Source organism: Chiloscyllium plagiosum, chromosome 42, assembly GCF_004010195.1.
Source record: "Chiloscyllium plagiosum isolate BGI_BamShark_2017 chromosome 42, ASM401019v2, whole genome shotgun sequence".
Classification (NCBI taxonomy): domain Eukaryota; kingdom Metazoa; phylum Chordata; class Chondrichthyes; order Orectolobiformes; family Hemiscylliidae; genus Chiloscyllium; species Chiloscyllium plagiosum.
In genome coordinates, this window is record NC_057751.1 from 11,496,968 (window position 1) to 11,521,468 (window position 24,501).

The following is a 24,501-nucleotide window of genomic DNA, read 5'->3' on the forward strand; positions in this document are numbered from 1 at the left end:
GTCATTGTCTTCACTGCTTTGGGGCGAAAGGCCATAGCTCATGTGCAATGAAATGGTCCATGCCTCTGAGCCAGGAGGTTTCAAATACCACCTGCTCCCAGGGGTGCGTAATGACATCTCTAAATGGGAAGAATGGCTACTATTGAAGAGACCAAGATGGGAAAGGGTCAGAAGAGCATGGAAAGGCAATCAAAAAGCTTGTCTTGTCCATCTCTCTGAACAGAAACTGTCCCATTGGAAGATGCAACTCCTTACACAAGTCTGCTTCAGATCAGTGATGATCTCCACACATGGAAACAATAGTGACAAAATTGAAACTCACCGGTGTGAGGATTTATGTGTGAACTAAAAGAAAATACAAGATTCTGTGCTTGTTAAGCATCACAACAGTTGGAAACAATTTGGGTTTACAAATTGTTGACAATACGTTTTGTTTCCTTGAGTGCTAATCACACTTGCAGATTTTGTTGTTTAGAGAACAAACAGTGCTGGAAATATTCAGTAGGTTAGACAGCATCAGTTGACAGAATAAGCAAGCTGATATTTCAGGTTGATAACCTTGTGGATATCTGAAGGTTCTCCAAACCCATGGCTCCGTCATCCTCAGTTGCACCAAATATTTAACTTTTCCCCATTTTCAGGGGTGGCATTCAAGCCTTGGCCCACAGGACCCTGAAACCAAATGAATTTCCTGGTTATGTGCGGTTACATTTCTCTGTCTGCTGTAAATCCTGCTCTCAGTCATAGACAAAGGCTGTGCTATTTCTGTCTTAATTACTGTAAAATAGAAGCCTTTTCATCTCATGATGCTGTAAAATGAAACCCATGATAATGTTACAATCCTTACGATATACAAGACAAAGAAATGAAGTTGAGACATAAGGATACTCAGTCGGTGTAATTATCAGAAAGCTTCCTGTTCCATTAAATTGAGAGCAAGGTTGCCTTTATATTTACACCTTTTTGTGAGTATAGGATGTCCCAAAGCAATTCACTATCGAGCAAGCATTTCTGATTTTTGTCAGTATGTTTGGGGCAGCCATTTGACACACAGATACTTCCCATATACAGCAATCAGATAAACCGGATCATGTGTTTTCAGGGAAGGGTAGGTGTTGGTGAGGATGCTGGGGAAGCATGAGTGCTGTCAGACAATTTACACTGACCTGAGAGGGCCGATGGGAACTTGGGTCCATATTGTAGCCAAAAGGTGGCATCTTTGACCATGCAGCACTCCTTCGGTATTGCACAGAAGTGTCAGCTGAGACTTGGTGCTCAAGTCTTTGGATTGGACTTAAGTCCACAATCATCTCGCTCAAAGGTGAGGGTGCTTGCCACAGTGTGCTGTAACTGGGAACAAAACCAAGAAAGAAGAGGACTTGACCAGGCTCAGTTCTTCAGTCAAAGGGTTGTGTATTTTGAGTCATTAAGCATACTGAAGAACATTTTTCCATGATTGGGGTAGTTTGAGAATGTGTAGCTGAGGTTGAGGTTCCTAGTTCTTATGTTCTTTGTAGCTGTCTTGTTAGTGGGCTTCCCAAGATAAGCAACTGGTGTGTGTTGTCATGTCAACTGATCTCTCTACTTACTTGGTCACTTCCCTCCCTTTTCAAAGTATGTACACCAGCTCATCGTTCTGTGTGGAATGAAAGGTTGGTCATGGCTTCAATCCATTTGAGACCCATGATTCCACCTTGCAGGATGTCCTCTTCATGGTTCATACGCTAAGAAATGTCACATGTTGGGAGGAAGGAAAGAGGAAACTGACTGTGTCGCTGTCTGATTCCTGCTCAGTTCACCAGCTTGTTTGTTTGATAGTTTAAGTGATGTTGTGTTGGAAAGAAAATGCTTAAATCTGCCAAACCTTGCAGGCGGAGAATCCAAACTGGCTGCGATTTATGTTGCACACTGTTGTCTCGGGGTTGGAAATGAATGTTACTACTTTCAGTTGACCGAGGTATGGTAACAGTGTCCTGGCACTTGCACCCAGGCACACAAACTTACCTTTCCCACTTTCAAGCTTCAAGAGTCAACAGTGGGCATTGAGTAAAGTGAATGGAGAGGAAGTTTTCAAGCAGCGTTGAAAATTTTCATCTGGGTTATCTTAAGGGATGAATCAAAATTTCCTTCAAGCTGCATCCTATACACTATTGTAACATGCAGGCTGAGAAGAGCTGAGAACCTCACCAAAGTATCAGCTGAATGAATAATCTATGCAGCATCCCATACCAGCACTTGGAATGCCTATTCCCAAGTCTGCAAAATAGCTTTCAGCCTGTTACCTACCCACTGCACAGTACATATATTAGCACGTATAATGAAGCCAGTGCATTAGTTATGCTGAATAATTGACATTTCAATTGAATTAATAGGGATACATTTCACCAGACTTTCAACTACTGACCAAACCCGCTTCACATGGCACTGTTGCTTCCTTAGTAGTTCAGTTGAGAGTGGATCAATCACTATCACTTATACAGACAAGGATCTGAATTTTTCACGTTTGTCTTGGGAGGGTGGGGTTGGAGAGAGCAGGGAGGTTCTGGTTGTGTCGAGATGTGGGTAAGGATGGGAATAGGCTGTTGGAATTCAATTTGTGAGAATTCCAATTATCGTATTTGAGTTTTGTTGACAAACAATACATTTTGTTGAACGTTTTTATCCTGTGTTCATCAGGACCTGCAAGCATTAGCAGTGTGAAAGGAAAACAATATTTTAAATTGTATGGAAAAAAATGTGTTTTCTTGGTTGGTTGGATCCTGATGGATAGAAATGATCTGGACAAACAGTCAAGTCCAATTCCTCATAAATTGAGCAATATTCTGTGCCCGTTTAACATTCTTTGTAAAACCGGTGGGGCCTGAATCTGCAAGAAGGTTAGGTGTCCACTTTGAAAACAGTCTTTAAACTCTCAGACCAGGAATTAAGAAATGCTTTTCAGGAAAATTTTCCAAAAGTTTACAATATTGTGACTGCCTGTCATTATGCTGAAGACTTAATTCCCACGTAGCTTGTGTGTGTGTGTGTGTGTTGTGTGTACATGTTGGGAGGGGCATGCTACCCAGCCTGTTTCTGAAAGTGATGTGAATTTGACATAGTGAAGAGTGTCAGTCTTTTTGTGAGGCAAATTACTTCTTCAGAATGTAAGTGGTCGGGTTATTGATTGAAAGGTGTTGCCTTTTCCTTTGTCTACCTCATGCTGTCAGATCCAACTGCAAGAGGGACAGCTGAGCTTCACTGAAATCTCCTGGTACATACGATATTTCAGATGTTGGATGCAGAGATCAAGGAGTCCAATAAGCACAGCTTTTCAGAACTAACCTCCGGAACTGTGGCAGTCACTCTGTAGAATGAAGCCAGGTTATTAACTCAGTGCTAGATCATTGGTGATATGGATGCAAACAGCATGCTGCTCTGGGAGATTAATAAGGTCTCTCACACACAGTCAAAAGAGTGTGCATTCCAACACCATTGCTGCTGTGATTCCAACAACTGAGTTCCCAGAGTCATTTCAGGGATTTCACATGGACAATCAGTCCCTTGATGCACTCCTGTGAAGGATTGAAAGCATAACGTCGAAGACAAGATAGTGTGCATGCAGCAGAATGAGCACCCTGCTTCAGAACTTGGTGTGTCCTCATGAGCAGGTTGATTGTATACTGCCCAAGCTGGCATTTGTTGACCTCTACAGTGAGAGAAGAGAGAAAAAGTACACCCATGAAAGCCCCTTTGTATATGTATAATGGAGGAGTCTGATGAATAAAGTTAGAAATTGCTTATTTTTTCAAACACCATGACTGGTCAACAGGTAGGTTGACCTTTTGAAATATCATGTTGCTTATGTACTTTTCGGCTGTCATCAACCATGACCAAGTTGTCACAATCTCGCTGAAAAGAACATAGACATTCTCCACGTGGCAGGGTTGGTTTCTCCAGGTGCTGTGGTTTCATCCCATTGGCAAAAGATGTGCAGGTCAGGTGGATTCATTGTGCCAAATTGCCATGTAGTGTCCAGAAATATGCAGCTTAGAGGATTAGCCATGGGGAATGTGGAGTTACAGGGATAGGGTAAGGAGATGGGTCTGGGTGGGATGCTCATTGGCGCATCAGTGTGGACTCAATGGGCTGAATGGCCTGCTTCCACATCGTAGATACTCTATGATTCTGGGCTGGTTGCCTGGATGTTAAGATAGCAATGATCACACTGAATGTTTCATTCATTCAGAAAGGTGTTAGAAATTATTCATTTTTCCTCATCTATTTAATTACAGACGGGCAGTAAGTGCAGGCTTAGCCATCAGTGTCCACGTTCCATGAACAAATAAAATAAAATTCAGCAGGTTCTCTGTCTTATCCCAGAAACTAGCTGAGTGTGAAAGAAAAGGGAGAGATTGATTATCAATCTGAATTGTTCTGATGCTTTACGGCAGATGGCAAAATTGCAAAAGTTTCCTGTCAGCCAGAACCGTGTAATAGTCGATTGCCCTTGAGGTGGCCTTGGGGAGCTTTCACTTGAACTATAGCAGTCCTTGGGGGTATACAGATATCCACAGTGCTGTTAGGAGGCAAATTTCAGAAATTTGACTCTGTGATAATAGAGGAGTGTTTGGCCGTATCATAACACTCCTTCCATAGTCATCAAGTGAGCCTCTGTCACAGGGGTAGGGACACCATCGCTGCACCACATGGGGGAAATGGGTCTTGAAATCACAACCTGCCAACAGAACATTGCAAATGCCAAGAACCCCAGGAGGTGGTGTTCTGGAAGAAATGCAAAGGCCGAACTGGAACCGAGAAGAAAGCAGCTGACCCGAACTTGACAACATGACATTCTGACCTTTTGTTGAGCAGGGGTTTTCACCAGCATTAACATTCCCTTATCTGTGACATGAAATAAAATCAATGACACAGATGTGTGGCACGGTGGTTCAGTGGTTAGCACCGTTGCCTCACAGCACCAGGGACCCAGGTTCAATTCCAGCAAACTGTCTGTGTGGAGTTTGCACATTCTCCCTGTGTCTGTGTGGGTTTCCTCTGGGTGCTCCGGTTTCCTCCCACAATCCAAAGATGTGCAGGTCAGATGAATTGGCCATGCTAAATTACTCATAGTGATAGGCGCATTAGTTAGAGGGAAATGGGTCTGGGTGGGCTACTCTTCGGAGGGTTGGAGTAGACTGGTTGGGCCGAAGGGCCTGTTTCCATACTGTAGGTAATCTAATCTAATCTCAAAGGTTTGTTGATAGGATTCACTTTCCAAGATGTTCAATCTGGATATTTTTGAACCAACCTGTTCAAGGTCATTATTGCACACCTCTGGAACGGGTGGGTCTTGAACTCAGGACTATTAATCCAGTGGCAGGGCACTAACTACCATTACACCACAAGAGCCCCAAAACTTATCCAATCAATGTTTTTCCTCAGGCAATCAGAACTTAAAGTGCATCTCACCCGCCCAGGTCTAATTTGTAATTTTCTGCAAATGTGCTGGCTGTGAGTAATGATCCATGATTTGTCAAAAATCCAAGTTCACACTGTCTGAGAATTCAGTCTTGCTGGCATTAAGTTGTCATGCCTTCGACATTGCATTACTATGATTATGGCTCAGTTCAGAAGAAAATGAGCAGAAAACAAATGGTGCTTGTGTCTCTGCAATGTTAGATGGCTTTGAGCTGTCTTACTGGCTCCAGTTTCCTCTCCTCTGCTATGTTTTCCTGTAATGTAGAGTAGACTTGAGAGGACAAGGGCTAGCAGACCACCTGCTCCCTGAGGCTTATCAATGAAGTCTTGTCATTGGTCATGTACAAGTAGTTAGGAAGACTGTGTGTGTGTTTTGGGAGAGCACCACTGAATTTGCTGCATTTCTGCAGTGATGGATACATGGGCCCTTCCATCATTCTGCATTACTTTCTTGGCAAGGAGAGGTTAGTGGGGCTTTTGCAACGATACATTTCAAATTGGTTCCTGAATTAAAGAAAGAACTTGTCTATTTCTGGTTTTAGATATTTGTCTGGTTTTCACTGCAAGATTATCAGTAACACATTGCCATCCCAGAACAACAGAGTAAGGTGCCAGACAAGAAGGGAACCACTTTTACACTTGTGTCTATATGTGAGTGAGCATGAGTAATGGAAGTGTCTTTTTCCTGCAGTCAGAGTGGGTACTATTTGTTGACCCTTGTTCAGCCAAGCAGGCTCACTGGCTGGATGTTCTGATAAAGCAGTCCCTCTGAACTGATGACTGATGCACTGAGTTGTATCATGTTGCTAGTTTTGTCTCCCTAAACAGTTTTGTCTGGAATACCCACTCTTGGCAGGAGATGAACTGACCATCTCTGAGCTTTCAGACCGAAGGGCAGATTCCAAAGAAGCGAGGCCCAGTCACTAAACTCTAACCTCTTCGTGTTCCATTTGATGTGATTCTTCCAGTGTAATTTTCCAATTGTCATTATTCTTCCTTTCACAAGTGATGCACTGATCCAGTTCTGCAATCATCCGTGCAATCCTCTGCACTATTTATAGCTTTTGGATTCAGAACATGTTTGAGGCTCAGCCAATACAATCTGGTTCATACTAAACCCATACTCCTGCACTCGTGCCCCTGTAAGCTGGCTGTCGGGAAGCAGATTATCAAAAACTGTACACTTAAAATTCAGGGACAGCAGATTAGAGTTTGAGGGAAAGTACATCTTTTCCCAAGTTGCCTTGGTAAGGGTTATTCTTGTGAAAGGTGCTATGAAATAAAATGAGTGATGTCAAGAAGGTGAAAAAGACTTTTAAATATATTACATGCATCACAACATCTGGAGATTGCTAAGTGTCTCAGCCAATGGAAGTGCTTTGAAAATACAGTCCATGTTGTATTGTAGGGAATGCAGCAGTCAGTTTGTAGATAACCAGCTCCTACCAATGCTATTGCATTGATGATCTGTTTCAGTTGTCTTGATTGATTGGCCACTTCACTGGGGTGATCCCTGTTGTTCTTGTTTGAAATAATGTCATTGGATCTCCTGAGAGGGCAGATGTGGCCTCAGTTTAAGGTCCCACTCAAAACTCAGCACCACCAGCAGTTGGGACTAAACTGGAGGAAGCCGAGATTCCTGTACTCTTGTTTTTTGGAGTGAAGTTCACGTTTGTCTTTTCAATCAGAGGTCAAGGTGTTACCAACTGAACCATGGCTGACACTTCTTGCTTGTGTGTGAGAGATGTTGGGATTTTGCAACTGTTCTTCATAGAGGTGGATAGGTTACGGGAACTTGGTGCCTGACTTAGGGGTATTTTGTGTGGAGACATCCCAGGTCCATTAAAGTGTTATTCTGCAACACTTCTCTTCCACCCCCTTAGTGTTTAAATGTAGTGGAAGATTAGATTCTGAGTTTGATTTGTTCATCCGTTTGCACCGCATTCAAAACCTGGCCTGGTTTCATGCTGTTTATGAAATGTCTTTGAGACTTCTGCTATGTTGTATGTTCAAACTTGCTTATCTTATAGTGGATGCATATAAGCTGTTTGATTCATTATTCTCAACACAAGATCATTTTTACTTTTCTGTGAATGTTTGCTGATTGCCGTCTCATTGCGACAGATCCTAAAGGGGTTTCTCTGGCCTCTCGACAGTCAGAAAATTAATTTTCGGTGCGATATTCGTGCTCATAAGTAAGACTAAGTCATACAAGCCAAGTGAAAGTTTGAGTGATGCAAATAATGGGGTCATGTTTCTGTAGTGCAGTGGCAGTGTTCTTACTGCTGGACTAGGAGGTCTGGGATTACTTCCCACTCTTCCAGAGGTGTGTCATAGCATCCTTCAGCAGAATGATAAGACAATATCAAAGTATGGAGAGACAGCTACAAAATAAGTGGAGGTTTGCTTTCTCCAAGTCATGCATACAGCAGAAAAGGTTAGATTTTAAAATATGAAGAAGTGACATTGCAGAATTAGGTGTATTGCAGGTGCTGATACAAACGATAACTCATGATTTCTGAGTCCGATTTTTAAGTCTTTACAATCACCATTTTTGTGTCATTCCTAAGTACTGCACAACCATAATTCCCACTGAGTCCTTTGATTTGTTTACCTTGTTGGTTCACTGCTTAAACTGAAGGTTGTAAACTTCCAATAATCTGACTGTCACGTGGGGTCACTCATTGCATGAAGGGCATTGGGTCACTTATCAGGGATTTGGGTCTGATGATTGGTCAAATTATAGCTAAATAGGAAGATTTATTGAGCATCAAGTGTGACATGACAAGCAATTCACATTGCTGTACAGGTTCTTCTTCAGGTGTTGTTTCTGGACAGGCCAGTGCGCAAATTCCTGGACTTGATTAGGGGAGGCAATAGCCTTGTGGTAATATTACAAGACTATTAATCCAGAGATCCTGACAATGTTCCAGGTGCATAGTTTTCAATCCCACTGCGGCAGATGGTAGAATTTGCATTTGATTAAAATCCAAAATTAAGAGTCTACTGATGACCATCAACCCATTGTCAACTGTCAAGAAAAACCTGTCTGGTTCATTAATGTCCTTCAGGAAAGGAAATCAGCCATGCTTACCTGGTCTGGCCTAGATCCACAGCCATTTGATTGACTCTCAACTGCCCTCTTTCCGTCAGCCCATCAATGATTTTTTAAAAAAATCTCCTTGTAGGCTTCTCAACCTTGTGTGGTTTTTTTTCAGCATTCTGTAACCTGCTCAGACCTTTTGGACTTGGCTAATCCCAGCTGAATCAAGATGAGCACAGGACATTGCTGATGAAGGGCTTTTGCCCGAAGTATCGATTTTCCTGCTCCTCGGATGCTGCCTGACCTGCTGTGCTTTTTCAGCGCTACTCTAACCTCCAGCATCTGCAGTGCCCACTTCCACCTGACCACAGCTGAGGACAACCCCTTCCATTTGGATCATTCTTTTCTTCACTACAAGTCTCATGGATTTTACTCCTTTCTTCTATCCACAAATAATTAACCCTCTCAGTTCACAAATCTTTTGGAGTCCATTCTGCAGTTTTGAGGGCAAGCCATTGGATCTTGAATTGGTTCCTCCCATCTGGTATTGCCAACTAAGATATAATGTAGCTAGTTAACATGGCTCTCACACAGCCAGAGGTTCTTGGAGTGGATGCTGGGGAGAGATAGTTCACCTGCTCTTTGACCACGCTGACTGAAATCCTCCTCCCCAGCACCCCCCCCCGCCCAACCAGCAGCAAGTCCCAGCTGAGTCCAGTCTGATGGGTCAGTCTGTCTTCAGTTGTAGTCACTTCTGGGACTGTGGTCAGTCCCAAGAGTTGTGGATGCTGAAGTTGATGTAAACCCAGGGATTTTGGGCCAGTCCTTTTGATGGACCACTGGGGTAGGGGGTTGATGCAGACCAGGGTTTAGAGGTGTTGTGGGGGGATTTGGGGCTTGGGTTGTTCCCTCGATGGGCAGAGGAGTCTTTCCTTCTCAAAGAAGGTGTCTTGATCATCTGTTTCACTTGGTCCTCCCACTGCCCTTTTTGAGAGAGTTTTCATTAAATTGTTCAGACACATTATGACCCACCTCTGGAGCAGGTAGGACTTGAATCTTTTTTCTGCTATGTAAATCCCAGCACATGTCCTTGTCGTCTTCAGTTCTGAATAAGAGTCATATTGGGCTTGAAACATGAGCTCCATCTCTCTCTGTACAGGTGCTGCCAGATCTGCTGAGTTTCTCTCAGACTGCCTTTTTTTGTTTCAGATCTTCACTATGTACATATACTTTGCTTTTATTCTGTTTGTATGGGGGGGGTGGTTCTCGTCTGACTGTCATAACATGTAGGAATCATTACCACAGCTAGTGGTGTGACTGAACATGATCTTACACTCCCTCGCAACCTTGTGATAAGATGAAGCCACAGTAAGATGTTTTTTAAATGGAGCTAATTTTTTCATTGCTTCTGCACTATGACAAGAACATCAGTATTACATGAGCACAGCCCGATATTAAAGTGCAGAATTAAAAATGTGTTTTAACTTCCTGACAAATTGTAATTCTGCAGCATGATTTTCTCACACTACTAACCCTGAGCTTCATCTCAACAGGGCTTTAGTCTGTCTTGTACTAGTTGCATTAGCCAGCGTTCCATTGGGCTTCAGAGAGGGAAGAGGTGGATTGAATTCCTGGGATGGTGTGCAACTTCCCCACTGTGTCTGTTTCTAACAGATGGGGAGCTCATTACACACAATATTTGCTGGGTAAGACACATGAGGCAGAATTTACATGGAATTCTGCACTGCCCTGATTTCCAGCTCAGTGACGTGTCACATCAACATTTGCCTCTCCAGGATCCTTCCTTGAAATGCATCAGCAACAGCCCTCCACTAAATCTACTCAGTCATCTCATTCAAATAAAATTGGTTGCAAAGCATTTGGAAGAATTTACAAATTGAAAACCAAAAGCACAGATGTTCTGATAAACTTGGTTCCTGCGACTCATTTCTCCTCTCTCACATCAGCGCCTGTGGCACATCCTGACAGCTGTCTCAACATCTTGGGACCTAATCTCACCCTTTTCCAGTTAGCTTTTAGCCCTTAACCCTGCCAAACAACTGGTCACAACTTGAACTGAAAAAGATGACTCACATTTCCAGTAGCCCTTACAGCCCTCAATTCAAGTGTGTGTGTAGGAGTTAATCTCCAGGACTTGATTCATTTAAATATTGGTCTGCCTCTGAGCATTGAAGTTGCTCCAAGTTTCCTCATCACTCACCAAGAGTAAATGCTCAGTGATTGCTACTATTCCTCTCCCTTTCTCCGAGCTCACCCCCACATCCCACCACCCTCTCCTAATGTATTCTTTATTCCAGAATCAGATATGAAATACACTCACTTCAGACCACTGTCTGTGTAATTGGTAATTTGTGGATTTGACTGTCCAGGAGAAATGATTTCTTTCTTTTCGGTGACAGTTATTCTGGAATGGTGAAAGACATTGACTGAGAGACTGCAAAATGATATAAAGTGGAGTTCTTGGTGGGAACTTAATTTCAGAAGTCTGTTTGGACTAAATACAAGTTTCCCAGAGCTTGGAACCTCACTTGAAAGCAAGTCAAAAGGAAGTTAGTTGATTTGTTTAAATGCAATTTGCTACTTCTACAAGATTTGTATGGCTGATTGTGAGGATTTTGGTTACACAATGGCAAGAGGATTTCGCCTCTGGATTCATTCCTCCCATCGACCAGCCAGGTCGTACCCACTACCTATGTTCACCTATCACTACTTCACCACTCTGCCCCTTCCCCCCCCACCAAACCTCCCTCCCTCCCAGACTTTATCTGCAGCTCCCCCTAACTCCACCTCCATTCCTGAAGAAAGGTTATACCCAAACCGTTGACTTCTCCACTTGCTGATGCTTGCTGTGTTCTTCCAGCCTCCTGCCTGTCTACTGTGGAGATTGACTGACTAGGAGAAAGTGAGGACTGAGATGCTGGAGATCAGAGTCCGAACGTGTGGCACTGGAAAAGCGCAGAAGGTCAGGCAGCTTCCGAGAAGTAGGAGAGTCGACGTTGCAGGCGCAAGCCCTTCATCAGGAATGTTGGGGGTGGGGGAGATGTCCAAGGGGGCTGAGAGATAAATGGGAGGGGGTGGGACATGCAGGGAAGATAGCTAGGAAGATAGATAGATAGATGAAGGTGGTGGGTGATGGTGATAGGTTGGATCGGTTAGGTGTGAAGGAAGATGAACAGGTAGGACAGTTCAAGAGGGCTGTGCCGAGTTGGAGAGTTGGATCTGGGACAAGGGATGGGGAGCTGAGGAAACTGGTGAAACATCAATGTGGTCTTCTCTACATTGGGGAGACAGGATGCCAGCTTGCAGAGCATTTCAGGGAACATCTCTAGGACACATGCACTAAACAACCCCACTACCCTGTGGCCGAACACTTCAATTCTCCCTCCCAATCTGCCAAGGACATGCAAGTCCTGGGCCACCTCCACCACTAGATCCTAGCCACCCAACTACTGGAGGAAGAACACCTCATTTTCCACCATGGGACCCAAATGGGATCAACATTGACTTCTCCAGTTTCCTCATCTGCCCTCCCCCCATCTTAACCCAAATCCAACCCTCCAACATGGCACCTCCCTCTTGAACTGTCCTAACTGTCCATCTTTCTTCCCACCGATCCACTCCACCCTTCACTCCGACCAATTTCCATCACCCCCACTTGCATTTGCCTTCCTAGCTTTATCTCTCAGACCCCGTCACCCTCCACATTCCTAACAAAGGGCGTTTGCCCAAAATGTTGATTTTCTCCTCAGATGCTGCCTGATCTGCTGTGCTTTTCCAGCAATATACCTATTTACTCTGGAGCAGGCACTGCTGTGTGTGGTCGGGCAGAGAGTTCAGTTCCATTGCACTGAGATTCTTCAACTGGCTTTTCTCCAGCTTTTGAGCAAGAATCTGCACCTGGAACGTGAACTTATTTGCGCTCTGTACAGCAGTTTGTCAGAAGGAGATGCACAGAAACTCTGACTGCTCATAGTATCTGAAGTGGAGAGTTAACCTTTGGCCTGCTTAGTCCAAAATTCAATTGCATCTGTGCTATCGGGTGGACAGACCTGGCCTTTTCGGCACATTTTTAACCTTTGTGTACTGCAATATACTTAAAATGCAGAATTAAAAATAAATGCTTTAAGTTCCTGACAAATCATAATTCTGCAGCACGATTTTCTCACACCACGGACTCTGAATTTCATCCCACCAGGGCTTTAGTCTGTCTTGTACTAGCTGCGTTAGCCAGCGTTCCATTGGGTTTTAGAGAGGGAAGGGGTGGTTTGAATTCCTGGGATGGTGTGCAACTCCCCCACTGTGCTTGTTTCATACAGGTGGGGAGCTCATTACGTGCAGCATTTGCTGGGTAAGACGTATGAGGCAGAATTTACCTGGAATTCTGCACTGCTCTGATTTCCAGCTCAGTGACGTGTCACATCAACATGAAGGTTAAACGTACAATGGCTTGATTAAAAATCTCAAGAGTCAAACTCCTTTTTAGCTCCTTGAAGACAGAGTTCATCCACAAAATCAGAGCAAAGGAATTCTGGCAGCACTGTTTGCAGTTTCACAAGACACACCAGGCAGTGTCCCAGTTGAAAAACTGAGGTCTCCTGTTTAACTTGCAGACAAGAATCTTTTGCTTGCAGAGGGTCTTGTACTTTCAGAACCCTCTTAGTCTGAGACTGGTGGATGTGGGGACAGAGAAATACATTTCTAATGCTCGAGTGGGTTGATTATTAACGACCTGGGAGGCTCCATGGATATCTGTGAGGAGGTGGAAATGTGGAGTTAAGGCTATGATCGATCAGCTGCTATCTTATGAAATGGCAGGGCAGGCTATAGGGGCTCAATGTTCCACTCTAGCTTCAAATATTATTAAGATTACCCTTTACAGTATCACAAAACACTGCTACTAAAGCAATTTTTCTCAAACAGTGTGACAAAGGTGCAGTGTAATCCCTTGACAAATTAACAGCTATCTTTAGAGTTGTCTCTCTGTCTGTATGGTTTAGCATATTATGGAACAGAAGGTAAACTGAATCTAAGCTCTCTCGTTTTGAAACTTGGTCCACAAAGGCAATTGAAAGCTTGCACTCTGTAAATCACTGCACATCAAAGTGAATGAAATGGAGGTTGATATTTGCAACTGCGTTAGGATTAAAAAAAGGCAAGCTCTGATGAGTGGATTTACTCCAGGATCAGAGCTGAGCAATTCATGTTTCAGCGAAGCTTCATTCATGGTATACAATGCAAAGTGAATTCCCAATATCCACGATGCAATGCAAGAGCCAAGCCAAGGTCAGGAACATGCTGGCAAGAAGGTGGACAGAAACTAGGATCATCGGCTGCTCAACTCTGAGCAGCCGAAACGTGGGATAAAGTCATGGGACCAGCCACGAATAGGTAAAATCAGATGAACTCAAAGGACCATGTCATGTTATGTCAAGGTTTTGGTGCTGACTGTGTGAGAATATTCTGGTGATTAGCAATTGAAATTAGATTAGATTAGATTACTTTAGATTAGATTACTTACAGTGTGGAAACAGGCCCTTCGGCCCAACAAGTCCACACCGCCCCGCCAAAGCGCAACCCACCCATACCCCTACATGTACCCCTTTACCTAACGCTACGGGCAATTTAGCATGACCAATTCACCTAACCTGCACACCTTTGGACTGTGGGAGGAAACCAGAGCACCCAGAGGAAACCCGCATGGACTCTGGGAGAATGTGCACCCTCCACACACAGTCACCCGAGGGTGGGATCGAACCCAGGTCCCTGATGCTGTGGGGCAGCAGTGCGAACCACTGAGCCACCGTTAAGTGCTTTCTTGCCAGTTATGGCACCTAAAAGCATCAATCGGGCATGAGCAGTTCTGGGTACCACTTGAGAAAGGATATTTTAGCTCTGGGGGGCATGGATTTGCCAGAATTGTAAGACCTCCAGGTAAAATTGAAGACATTGAACTAAATAGGGTGGTATTTGTCAAATTTAGACTGTTTAAGTGATGGTGAACAAAGAATTGCAGGATATTAAGGAGAACAGAAATAAAAGCCATGTTTCAGGAATGAGATTCAGAAACCTGTTCGTGCACAGAGTGGCACAAGTTTGAAATTCTTCTGCATGTGGTAATTGATGTCAAGTACATGGTACATTTTGAAGCTGTGATTGACTTGAGCTTTGTTTTCCAAGGCTATGAAGGGACATAGGGCAAATTGAACACTTGGAATTTATTCACAGTTCTGCTGTGGTCTCAATAAATGGCAATACTGTGAACGGCTTCCTCCTGTTCCTGCATTGTATTGCTCTGTACCTGACTGTGGAATGGTCTTGATCATTGTTGTTGGTGTTCACGTTTTGCTTCATAAAGGCTGAGAATGTGGGGATAGTAGACCGTTACGCTCAATTATTGTTGAGTGTGGAGAAACATTCAACTTCTACTCATACGTTACTATTTAACATATTGAAATACAGACCCATGAACATCAATATTCTGTTCAGATTATCCTTGGCCTTTGGTAATGATTGGCATTTAAGCTTGTCCTTGATCAAGCACAAATCTTTTGTGGTTTCAAACCAGCCTCTCAAGTGAAAGAGCTTTCATTTTGTTGCCTTGAAATTATAATGAGCAACATTAAAAATACAAAAGTTGAGGAATGCAAGGAGATTTAAACAGTCTTTTCCTCCCATTAACTTGGTGCTTTTTCACTTGCTGTGGAACCCTGTTCCAGGAGCACAACAAACTTGGAAGTCATGGGGAACGGACAGGGCTTACTTTCCCTTTAAAGAAATATTATGCCTTACATGACAATCAAGCTGTCATTCGATTTTTATCTAACTTGCCTGACTAATAAATGTCAAAGCTTGAATAATTTTTAAGAGTCCAGTGTAATTATCCAACCACATTTTCAAGTAGACCCTCATCCAGCACCTGCCTTGCATCTATTAAAATGAAGTGGCAGATTGGTTTTCCAGGATTCTTCACAGCAGTACTCTGCACCAATAGCTGTAAAAGGATTTCCATGACCATCTGTGACAAATGCACTGTTACTGAATTATTGATCTGGAGGCAGTGTGGTGGATTCTGTGACCAGCACCATTAAAAGCACGCTTTTGTGCACATTGATGAACCCCTTGCTTATGTTGTAGTTTTGACCACGGTTATAACTTCCTATCAGCTTTGAAATGTAAACTTGTACTTGCCGTTGTGCGAACAGTGGTTTGTTTGGCTTTGGTTGTGGCATATGTTGTCAGCTGTGTTGTTGATGGGATCCCATTGAAGCATCTTCTGGGTAGGATATGGTAGGAGTTCGATTTGAAGTAACCCTTTATTTTCAAATTGCTGGCTGTTAAACCTTACCTAGGGCTTGAGGAGGAGTGCTATTTTACTTGGGTTGGGGGCTGGGCCACGGTGCTCAGGTCTCAGTCTGGGGATCCATACAGCATTCACTTGAGAAAGTCATGACTTCTGTGCATCATCTTGTTTTTCCAGTAACTGTACAAACACATTCCTGCCCTGATGTTCCTGTGCGCTCTTCATTTACCGTGAAAGACGCTCCTTGCAACTATTTGTGTCTCTCAGATCTGCAAGATTCTTCATTGCTCTGTATTGACTCTTTTTCCACATGGTGTATAAGTGTCCAAGTTTGCTGGCCAAACAGAGGTGATGGTAACACGCTTTGCTTTGGCTTTCGATGTACCTGCTGTGGAACAGAGGCTCTTTCTATGGAGGGAGCTATGTGCCTGAGGCTTTTCCCCTGCTGCAAGGAGGTGCTTGGGCTCACCTTGCAGATCCCTCAGTGAGGTGAATGAGGTCAGTTGGGCTCACCAGGGACATGGCTGACCAACTGGCTGCACATAGTGCCTCCTGAAGCCTCATGAAACTGATTGAAATACAGTCTTAATGAGATTATAAACAGTGCATCTTTGCCTTTGTTTATTTTATAACGTGTCTGATTCTTTTCATTAAGCAGAGACCAGTTGATTCTTGGGCTGAAATGTTTGGGTAAATCAGTGTGCATTGAAGATTGATCTGTTCAATCTGTTATTTAGCTGGGCAGCTTGATGAAACTGCAAAGCCTGGGCAAATTGGACAAGCTCTTTGTGCTGATATTTAAGTTGCTGTATCCCAGTCATTGATACTTTTGTTCTCTTTTCCATTGACCACATGACCTTTGCCTGCAGTAGACTTGCACCCTGAAGACGAGCAGTTGTTAACAGAATCGCCACTGCCTCTAAAGAGCCCGGCTGGGAGTCACTCATTGCTGGAGTCAACCCAGTATGATGCTTCACATAGCTTCAAGCCTCATGATCGAGTAGGACTTGGTATCACTGGCAGTACAGCTTCAGCCCACACCATCAGTGCCAGTCAGTGCTCTGAGGTACAAAACACTCTGGAAGTTAAGGAAATTGCAGATGAAGTAAGAACAGGCAGAGATTGTCCACCAATTTCCCTCACCGGTCCCTTGCTGCTGCCAGATAGCATATCAGAAAACCTGGGGACCAGTGTCCAAGGAAGAGAGATGACTGTGTCTGAGGAAGAAGTACCAGCCATGGACCAAAAGGCAGAGGCCTTGGATGTACAGACTCTACCTGGTATCACCGAGTCAAAAAAGGCAAAACCTCCTGTCCTGGAAGTTGAGACTGTGGAAGGTGGGGCATCAGTAAAAGATAATGTCGTAATGAAAAGGACATCAGGCTGTAATTCTGACCCTAGTGATTTTCCTGAGATTAAGAACCTTTCTAACACGGAAATGTCAGGGATTCAGCCATCGCCCCCGGTTCACGGACAGCCCTCTCTCTCAGCGAATGCTGCAGACGTGGATGAGCCGGGACCACAAGCAGAACACAAAGACTTGGCACTTAAGCTGGAGTTTGACTTTTCGGAAGATAAGGAAAATGCAGAGGGGAGGGTGCCAGTGCCAAGGAAAGTGGGTAAAAAGCCTGGCAGCAAGTCCAGTGGGAAGAAACAAAGAACAGCAGTCTTGAAGGCCAGTGCTTCTGAAGAAAAAGACATTACTCCCACCACCAACTTTGATGACATTCCCATTCCAAACAAGTCCTACAATTTGGATTCTACCAAGTGGGATGATCCCGATTTCAACCCATTCGGCAGCTCCTCTCATCTACAGAACTCTCCCATGCAGCCGAAGGCCTCGTATACATTTGATCCTGACTGCTTGGATTCAGTTGACCCTTTCAAGCCCACCAAAACGTTAGCTAACACATTGGAGCCCCCTGCTCCCTTGGAGCCGGAGACTGCCAGGACTGAACAGCCCACTGTGGAGGGAGCATCCGATGTGGGGAAAGCGGCACAAGAGTCACCCAAGAAGAACAAGCCCCGAGTGATAACGTGAGTTTTGCTAATTTAATATCTTTAACTCACTAACTGTCTCTTTGTCATGTAGAAATGCTGCAGCACACAGTGAGAAGTCATTTTTATAAACTTTGAGGTTTTTTAAAATTCAAACCCTCCATTTTGTTCAGAAGTCAGTCAGGTCAACAATTTACTGTGGAAGACTTTTTTTTCTTTGTAACGCTTTGCTCTTCCCTTACACTATTTGCTGACATCACAGAGATCAAACAATTTCAGCCTCAACCCTCGGTCTTCCAAATCATTTTGTGCATTTGTGAGCCAGACACCTCAAACGCTTGAACTGTGGAGCTCAGAGAGGCCATTAAATCCACAGCGTGTGTGCCTGCAAGAGAAACTCTACCCCCATGTGATAGACTCAAACATTAATGTGAAATCTATCACTACTCAGGGCTTAGTTTCAGAGTTTTATTTCCAATTATGTAAATGTCACCTGCTTTTGAACATAAATGCTAAAACCAGTCCTGATGCATGTCAGGGGAGGGAGAGGGAAGTAAACAATTATAGTTTCATTAAGTATTTAATCATCTGTCTGGACATTGCATTGCGATAAGTGGCTTCAAACAATGAGAGTTTTGGGAAAATGAACAGTCACAATTGTGTTTCGTGCAGTAATCTGACTACTTATTTTCTACCCCAGGTTTTGTTTTTCATACATTAACAGATACTACTTACTGAATTCGGCACTCACTTCTCCATCCCTCAGTCAATCGGGAACAAAGTGGGTGAACTGGCTATTGTGCCGTTGAAAGCTCAGAGTTCTCACTGGAAGCTTTTGTCATAATTTACTGTGACATTCTACACTCTCCTTGGCTGCTGTCCATCCTGAAAAAGTACAACTCCCTAAAATAACTTGCACATTGACCAAGTGCAGCAGTCAGCCTGATGATTCACGCCCTATGATTTTCACGTCACCATGAAATACTCTCCAGATACCTTTCCAATTATATTCCAAGTTTTGTTTTTCTAAATTTATCAAATGTTCAAAGTATTTCTCTACATCTGTCTTGCCCAGTTGCCACAAGACAGAGGAGAGGCAGACTTTGGGCCAGTGACATCAAGTTGATTTTGGGGAATCATGAACACAGTTACTGAAATACAGGTGATTGACCATTTGTAAGCAATTTCAGAGTTTCTTGACTTTGTTAAGAAGCAACAGTTGAGATATGAAACATTACAATTAGGTCACGTGGACAAATATGACAACTGGGGTTGGTTCACTGACAGCAGAGGACAGACAAGTTGTTGGATGCACAAATGTGTTAGTCTTGTTCAGCGAAGATGTGAGGGAACTCTTTCCTGGGTTTTCTACCATCTGATCCATCTCCAATCTGGAGAAAACAGCTCTCCACAAGGACTGCCCTCTGCCTCAGCACTTGCCAATGTATCCTATTTGTAGGGACCAATGCCACACATTGTGTCTGAATCCTTTTGGCCAATGACTGGAGGTAGCTACACATGAGATTGAATGACTGTTGTTCCCTTGCCCACCTCCATTTGAAGGTTAGTTTTTATTCTAAGAACACAAGGTTCTTTTTTTCCCAAAACACTGCGTTCAGAATATAATTGTGTGGCACTTGACAAATCTTCTGTTGATGCTTGTTAAAGATTAGCTACTACTGTAAATGTAGTTAAATGAGGTGTCATGCTCTAGAGGAAATACTAAATGTAGAATTTAAGAAAACACAAATTTCAAGAGGGCCTCCGTTTACACCAATCTCTGTTTCACTGTCATTGTGTTAATATGAGCTACTGACATATGTATGCTTCACCAGTCTCTTATATTCTTGCTCCCTCTATCTGGGTCAGGTGACAACATTTTCTCAAGTCTTTTCACAAGCTGGTGCAAGCCAAGAACCAAAACTGTTCACTAGTCTCAGGTATCAATGTTTTGAACGCCAGTCTTGGATTAACTTGCTCCCTCAACATTCTGCACTACCGGCAAGCCCAGTTGTGATCCAGATACATAGATACATTGCAGTCATATAGAAAGATCAAGCATGAAGCCTTCAGGGTTGAGACCTGTACCAAGTTGTGCACATTCCCTTTTTTGTTGAGGCAGAGGACTGGGAAACCAACTTGCATTATTCAGTACACTGGGGAGCAAGTCAGACACTGTCATCACAGTCACAAGAATATCACTGGGATTAGTGACCAGCTTTTATGATTAAAGATTGAGCAGTAGATGCTGAGTAATCATTCAATCTGCCTTTTACTCACTCCCAAATAATCCTTATCCTAGCCCATTGTCCTTTGGCATGCTCATCAACTCTACGAAACTGCCTTCCACCTATTCATACTCTCATCAAAGCTAAGTTTTGTGTGCATTGTGACTTGTACTAGGAAACCCAAGCTCACCAGCCAATTTCTCTGATACCCATTGAGTGAAAACTAGGGGAAGGGAAAACCTATGAACCTTGAAGCACCAACACAGTCACACCTTAAGAATGTAGAAAGGAATGTATTCTGACAGTGAAATCTTTTGTGAACTGTTTAATGACAGATCATTTCAATAAATACCACCAGAAAATATTCGTGACCACTAACCTATACAAATTATGTTATGCTATTCCTGATCGTTGGGCCTTAAATACAAGACCTGTGTTCAGGACTGCTTTGCAATTCAGCAGGTATTTTTTTTGTATGTGGAATGAAGCATGTGGACCTAAATGCGCAACGTAAGTCACGCGGTGATGGCGTGATGTTGAAATGACTGTTCGATCCAATTGGGTCTTTCTGTAAAAGGGAAATAGATTAATGCTGAGGGATTCCAGGCAGCTCTCTGTGATGTTGACTCATGTGTGCCCTCACCTCAACCAATTTAACATGGTCTGGCCTTGGATTATATTCTGAGGTGCTGTACAAAAGTTGAATGAGGCAGCAAAATGCTTGCAGAGATTTATAAGTGTTTCTTATCAATTTATCCCTTCATTTGGAACTTCACTTTTCACCTTCCCCCTCCAGAGCCTTTTCCTGTCCAGAAACCAACTCTCCCAATGGGGGAGGACCAATTTGCTTCTTTTTAATAATGAACCTGCTTGGAGATGCCCCCAAGGTAGGTGAGACTTGGACCCAACTTTCCATCCCAGAGGCTGGGATGTTAGCATTAGACCACAGGACCCCAAAGAACTTATCTCTGTTTTGTTTTTACATTCTTGAATAACCCTAGTCAGTGATGTAATTTCATGCGTCTGGAGCAGGTGACATTTTTTAGCTTGGATCTCCTGGCTCAGAGGTAGTGAGCTACCACTGTGCTGTAAGAACTAAAGCATTTGCAGGACATATAAAATCTAATAACATCACAAACTATATTCAAGTCGGACACCTTACACATTCAGAAAGAGTCTCCAAAGGCTCATCTCTTGGTAGAGTTTTTAATCGACCCATTCAGTGATGTTATTACACCTGTGGAGCGGGCGGAACTTGAACCTTGGTTTCCTGGCTCAGAGGACACTACCACTGTACCACAAGAACCCATTCCATCACATGTTCATCTTATTTCTTCTCCATTGGTCAGTTGCTTCTCTACATTGATCCATTAAGAGCCCAACTGAGAACTCATTTCTTGAACACCAAGTCCAGTGAGCATTAACTGTTCTTAATCAATTCTGGAGTTGTTCTGATTGACCCTTGAAGGGACCAGCACTGACCAGGTGGACACAGCTATTCATTATTTCCTAAAAGAAGCAAATTCCCTTCACAGGTAGTCTGCCAGCAAATTCTTGTCAGTCTGTTTTCGCTAGAACCTATTCACCAGGGCACCTGTTACAATTCTTAAAGAATTGTACGCTAAGATGGGGATGTTAGTGAATTTGGAGTAGAACAGCCTTGGGGAGGAGACAGTCAGTAAGAAAGTTTCATTAAAATCTGAGCTGCAAAAACATGGTGCACTGTGAAACTGAGGATGATGTTTTCAGCTTGTTCATCAAAATACTCCATTAGGGTATGAAAACCGGGGGGACAGGCACGTACAGTGGAAGCTGCCATGTATGCCAAGTTAGCTGAGGAGCCACCATGTTTGGAGAATGTGGATGTCAAATAGTTTTGGTTTGGGTTATGGGAAACCCTGCCAGGGCAGTCTCCATTGGTCATCTGTCGCTTCCTTGATGGCATTAACAATGAATGATAGTGGAGTTTCATGTTATCTACAGACTAACCTTTGTAAGATGCAGCAGGTCTCTCCATTAACCAGATTCGTGATTGTGTACTCATCACAGCTATTTGCTTCCAGGGGTCCACTCTTTTTAAAATGAGCCGATTAATTTAATTCATTTTCATGACTTGCCACAACGGAGGTCTCTCCCAGTACCAGAAGCACAAGGCTGGTGGATTTTAGAGATCAGCGTAGCCCATGAACACAGGATGCCCAGATTGTCCCAGGAAAGGCCACTTTCTATGAGATACCAGACAAATCGCACCACCAGTAAGACCATAATCAAGGGGGAGGATGACCATTTGAGAAAGGAGGCAAAAAAGATGCTGAGGCCAGGGATCTGATCCTTTGCTATTCTTCAGAAACACAACCTTTGCTGCAGCCAAGTCAAGTGTACAGCCAGAGAACAACTCTTGGACTTTGCCTCTCACTGCTGTGGGAATTGGCACAGAGAATTGTGCTGAATCTTTAAACCCACAGATTTTTGGCTTTTTTTTTGGTATCGGGGGAAAGGGTGGAGGGAGGGCAAGATGAAGGCTGTGACGGATTAATGGTCCGTAAAGAGAGAGTATTCGATGACTGCCAGGAGAAGTCAGCTGTATCCAGTATGATTGACTTGGAACAAAGCAGTGTTTTCCCTGTGACACTTATTTTTTGAGCTGTGTGTATCTAATTTGCAGCTGGATAAGGTAATGCAGGAGAATCGTCACGTACTCAGGTAAGCGTGAGTGTTCTCCAGAATGTCCACTGTCCATTCTAGTCGGTTGCAGTTCAGAAAGATTCTTGTTGAAGTACCAAATCCCAGTGTTCTCCATCGAAAATCAATGCTGCTTGTATTTTGCAAGTTAATGGTACTGAAGGTTATTTTTAATCAAAATCATGCACAGAAACATAGTTTAAATTTTGGGTTTATTGACTCACTCTGAAAGTCTGCAAGGGAAAACCTGTTGAAATATCAGGGAGCTGGTTACTGTCAAATTAAGCTGAACCATGACTCCTATCTTTGTTCTCCTCAAACAAAGCGATAGTAATTCATCATCACAATGCACTGCTGAGGCTTCCTTTGACTAATAACCGTGTTGCACTTACCAGTTTTTTGTCTGTGACCTTTATTTTCCCCCTTTGTCTTTGTGAACCCTTTGATTCTCCATCTGTATGTGTGTCTCCTGTCTCTTTCTCTCTCTTGTGTTCTCTGTTTGCCTGTCCACCAGGACTATTGAACAAGTGAAGTTTCTCTGTTTTCTGATGTAAGTACTTGGAACTGTTTTGCACGATCAGAGTCTGTTCCTTATCTGTGCTAATTCATTGTATGCATTGTACAGTTCCTTGGTTACCATTTGTTCAATAGCGATGACCAGAAAGCTGCAATGCCCCATGATGCGAAACGATATGACTTGATTCCACTTTCCAAGATTCAATAAACCATCAGGAACATGTTAGTTGTCACCTCCAGCTTTGCTATTTCAGCCAGGTCTGGCTTTTTAGTGTTTGCACGAATGATCAAGGGAGTCTGTGATCAGGTTCAAGAGAGGAGTTTGTAGCTGGCCTTCTTGCTGAAGAAACCCTGTGAACAAATAGATCCCACTGTAGGGAATCACTGGGACTTAAGTCTGTTAGGAGACCTTACTTTGTATCTCAACTATCAGCTTCAACAAATGATAGTCAAATATAGGAAACACGGGTCTGGCCAGGATGAGACTGTAAGGACTCCTAACCTCGTCCAGCCCCCTTGTCCTTTCCTGGTTGCTCCAATCTGCAGACCATCTGCAAATTCCTAGTAAGACACAGACAGGACTTCAAATCCGATAGCCATGCCATTGTCTCTTATTGACAAATACACCGTCGTGATGCACTCAAAGGGTGGGAGAGGTTTGCAGCATAATCAGTTTTCAAGACCAGAGCTAGTCTCGATGGAAAAAGTTTCTTCATTTAAATGGAATGTCAGTGGCATTGTGAAGAGCAGAGGTCAGGTGTGTCACTGGGGAAGCCATGGGCAGCCAGTGACTTTGTGGAACTCAGCAACTGGCGAGAGAGACAGAGGGGAGAGAGAGGAGAGTGCAGATATCCCCTCAATAACTCGGGAGTAATCTGGTTTAATTTATGTGATGGAAGCTTAAAACAAGAGCTTGGAACAGAGGGCAACTATTGACCTTGAAAAGAAGCAATCTTTAAACTCGCTCATGCCAAAGGTTTCGGGGTAATTTAACAGGATAATCACTTTTTAAAAAGGTTTTCAAGTTTCTCTGGGGCACTGCAGCTTTACTTTCTACTGAATCCTACAATGTGTTCTGTGGTAGCTCATCGCTGATTGTGAAGTCACCTTCACACAAGGTATAAAATAGAACCCAAAGCACTAATTTGATACAAAGTGCATAAAAATGCCAAAATTTCTGAGTGGAAGGAATGAAGTATTCCCTTCCAGGAATAGCTTTGTTAGTTATTTTATGCCTTACAAACATCTTTCTGCTA

General features: G+C 43.4%; 1 protein-coding gene across 5 annotated transcripts in view; it reads left to right on the top strand.

The window, feature by feature from the left end:
• tacc1 (transforming, acidic coiled-coil containing protein 1) overlaps positions 1-24,501 on the top strand; it is a 173,176-nt gene that overhangs the window by 96,430 nt on the left and 52,245 nt on the right. For 3 of the 5 annotated variants that reach the window (XM_043681466.1, XM_043681465.1, XM_043681462.1), the window contains exons 3-4: positions 16,691-17,858; positions 23,244-23,279. In XM_043681466.1, the coding sequence (XP_043537401.1) occupies positions 17,029-17,858; positions 23,244-23,279 (866 nt within the window). In that variant the 5' untranslated portion in view covers positions 16,691-17,028. The remainder of the gene's footprint in view (positions 1-16,690; positions 17,859-23,243; positions 23,280-24,501) is intronic. The other 2 variants (XM_043681463.1, XM_043681464.1) reach the window with 2 other exon arrangements.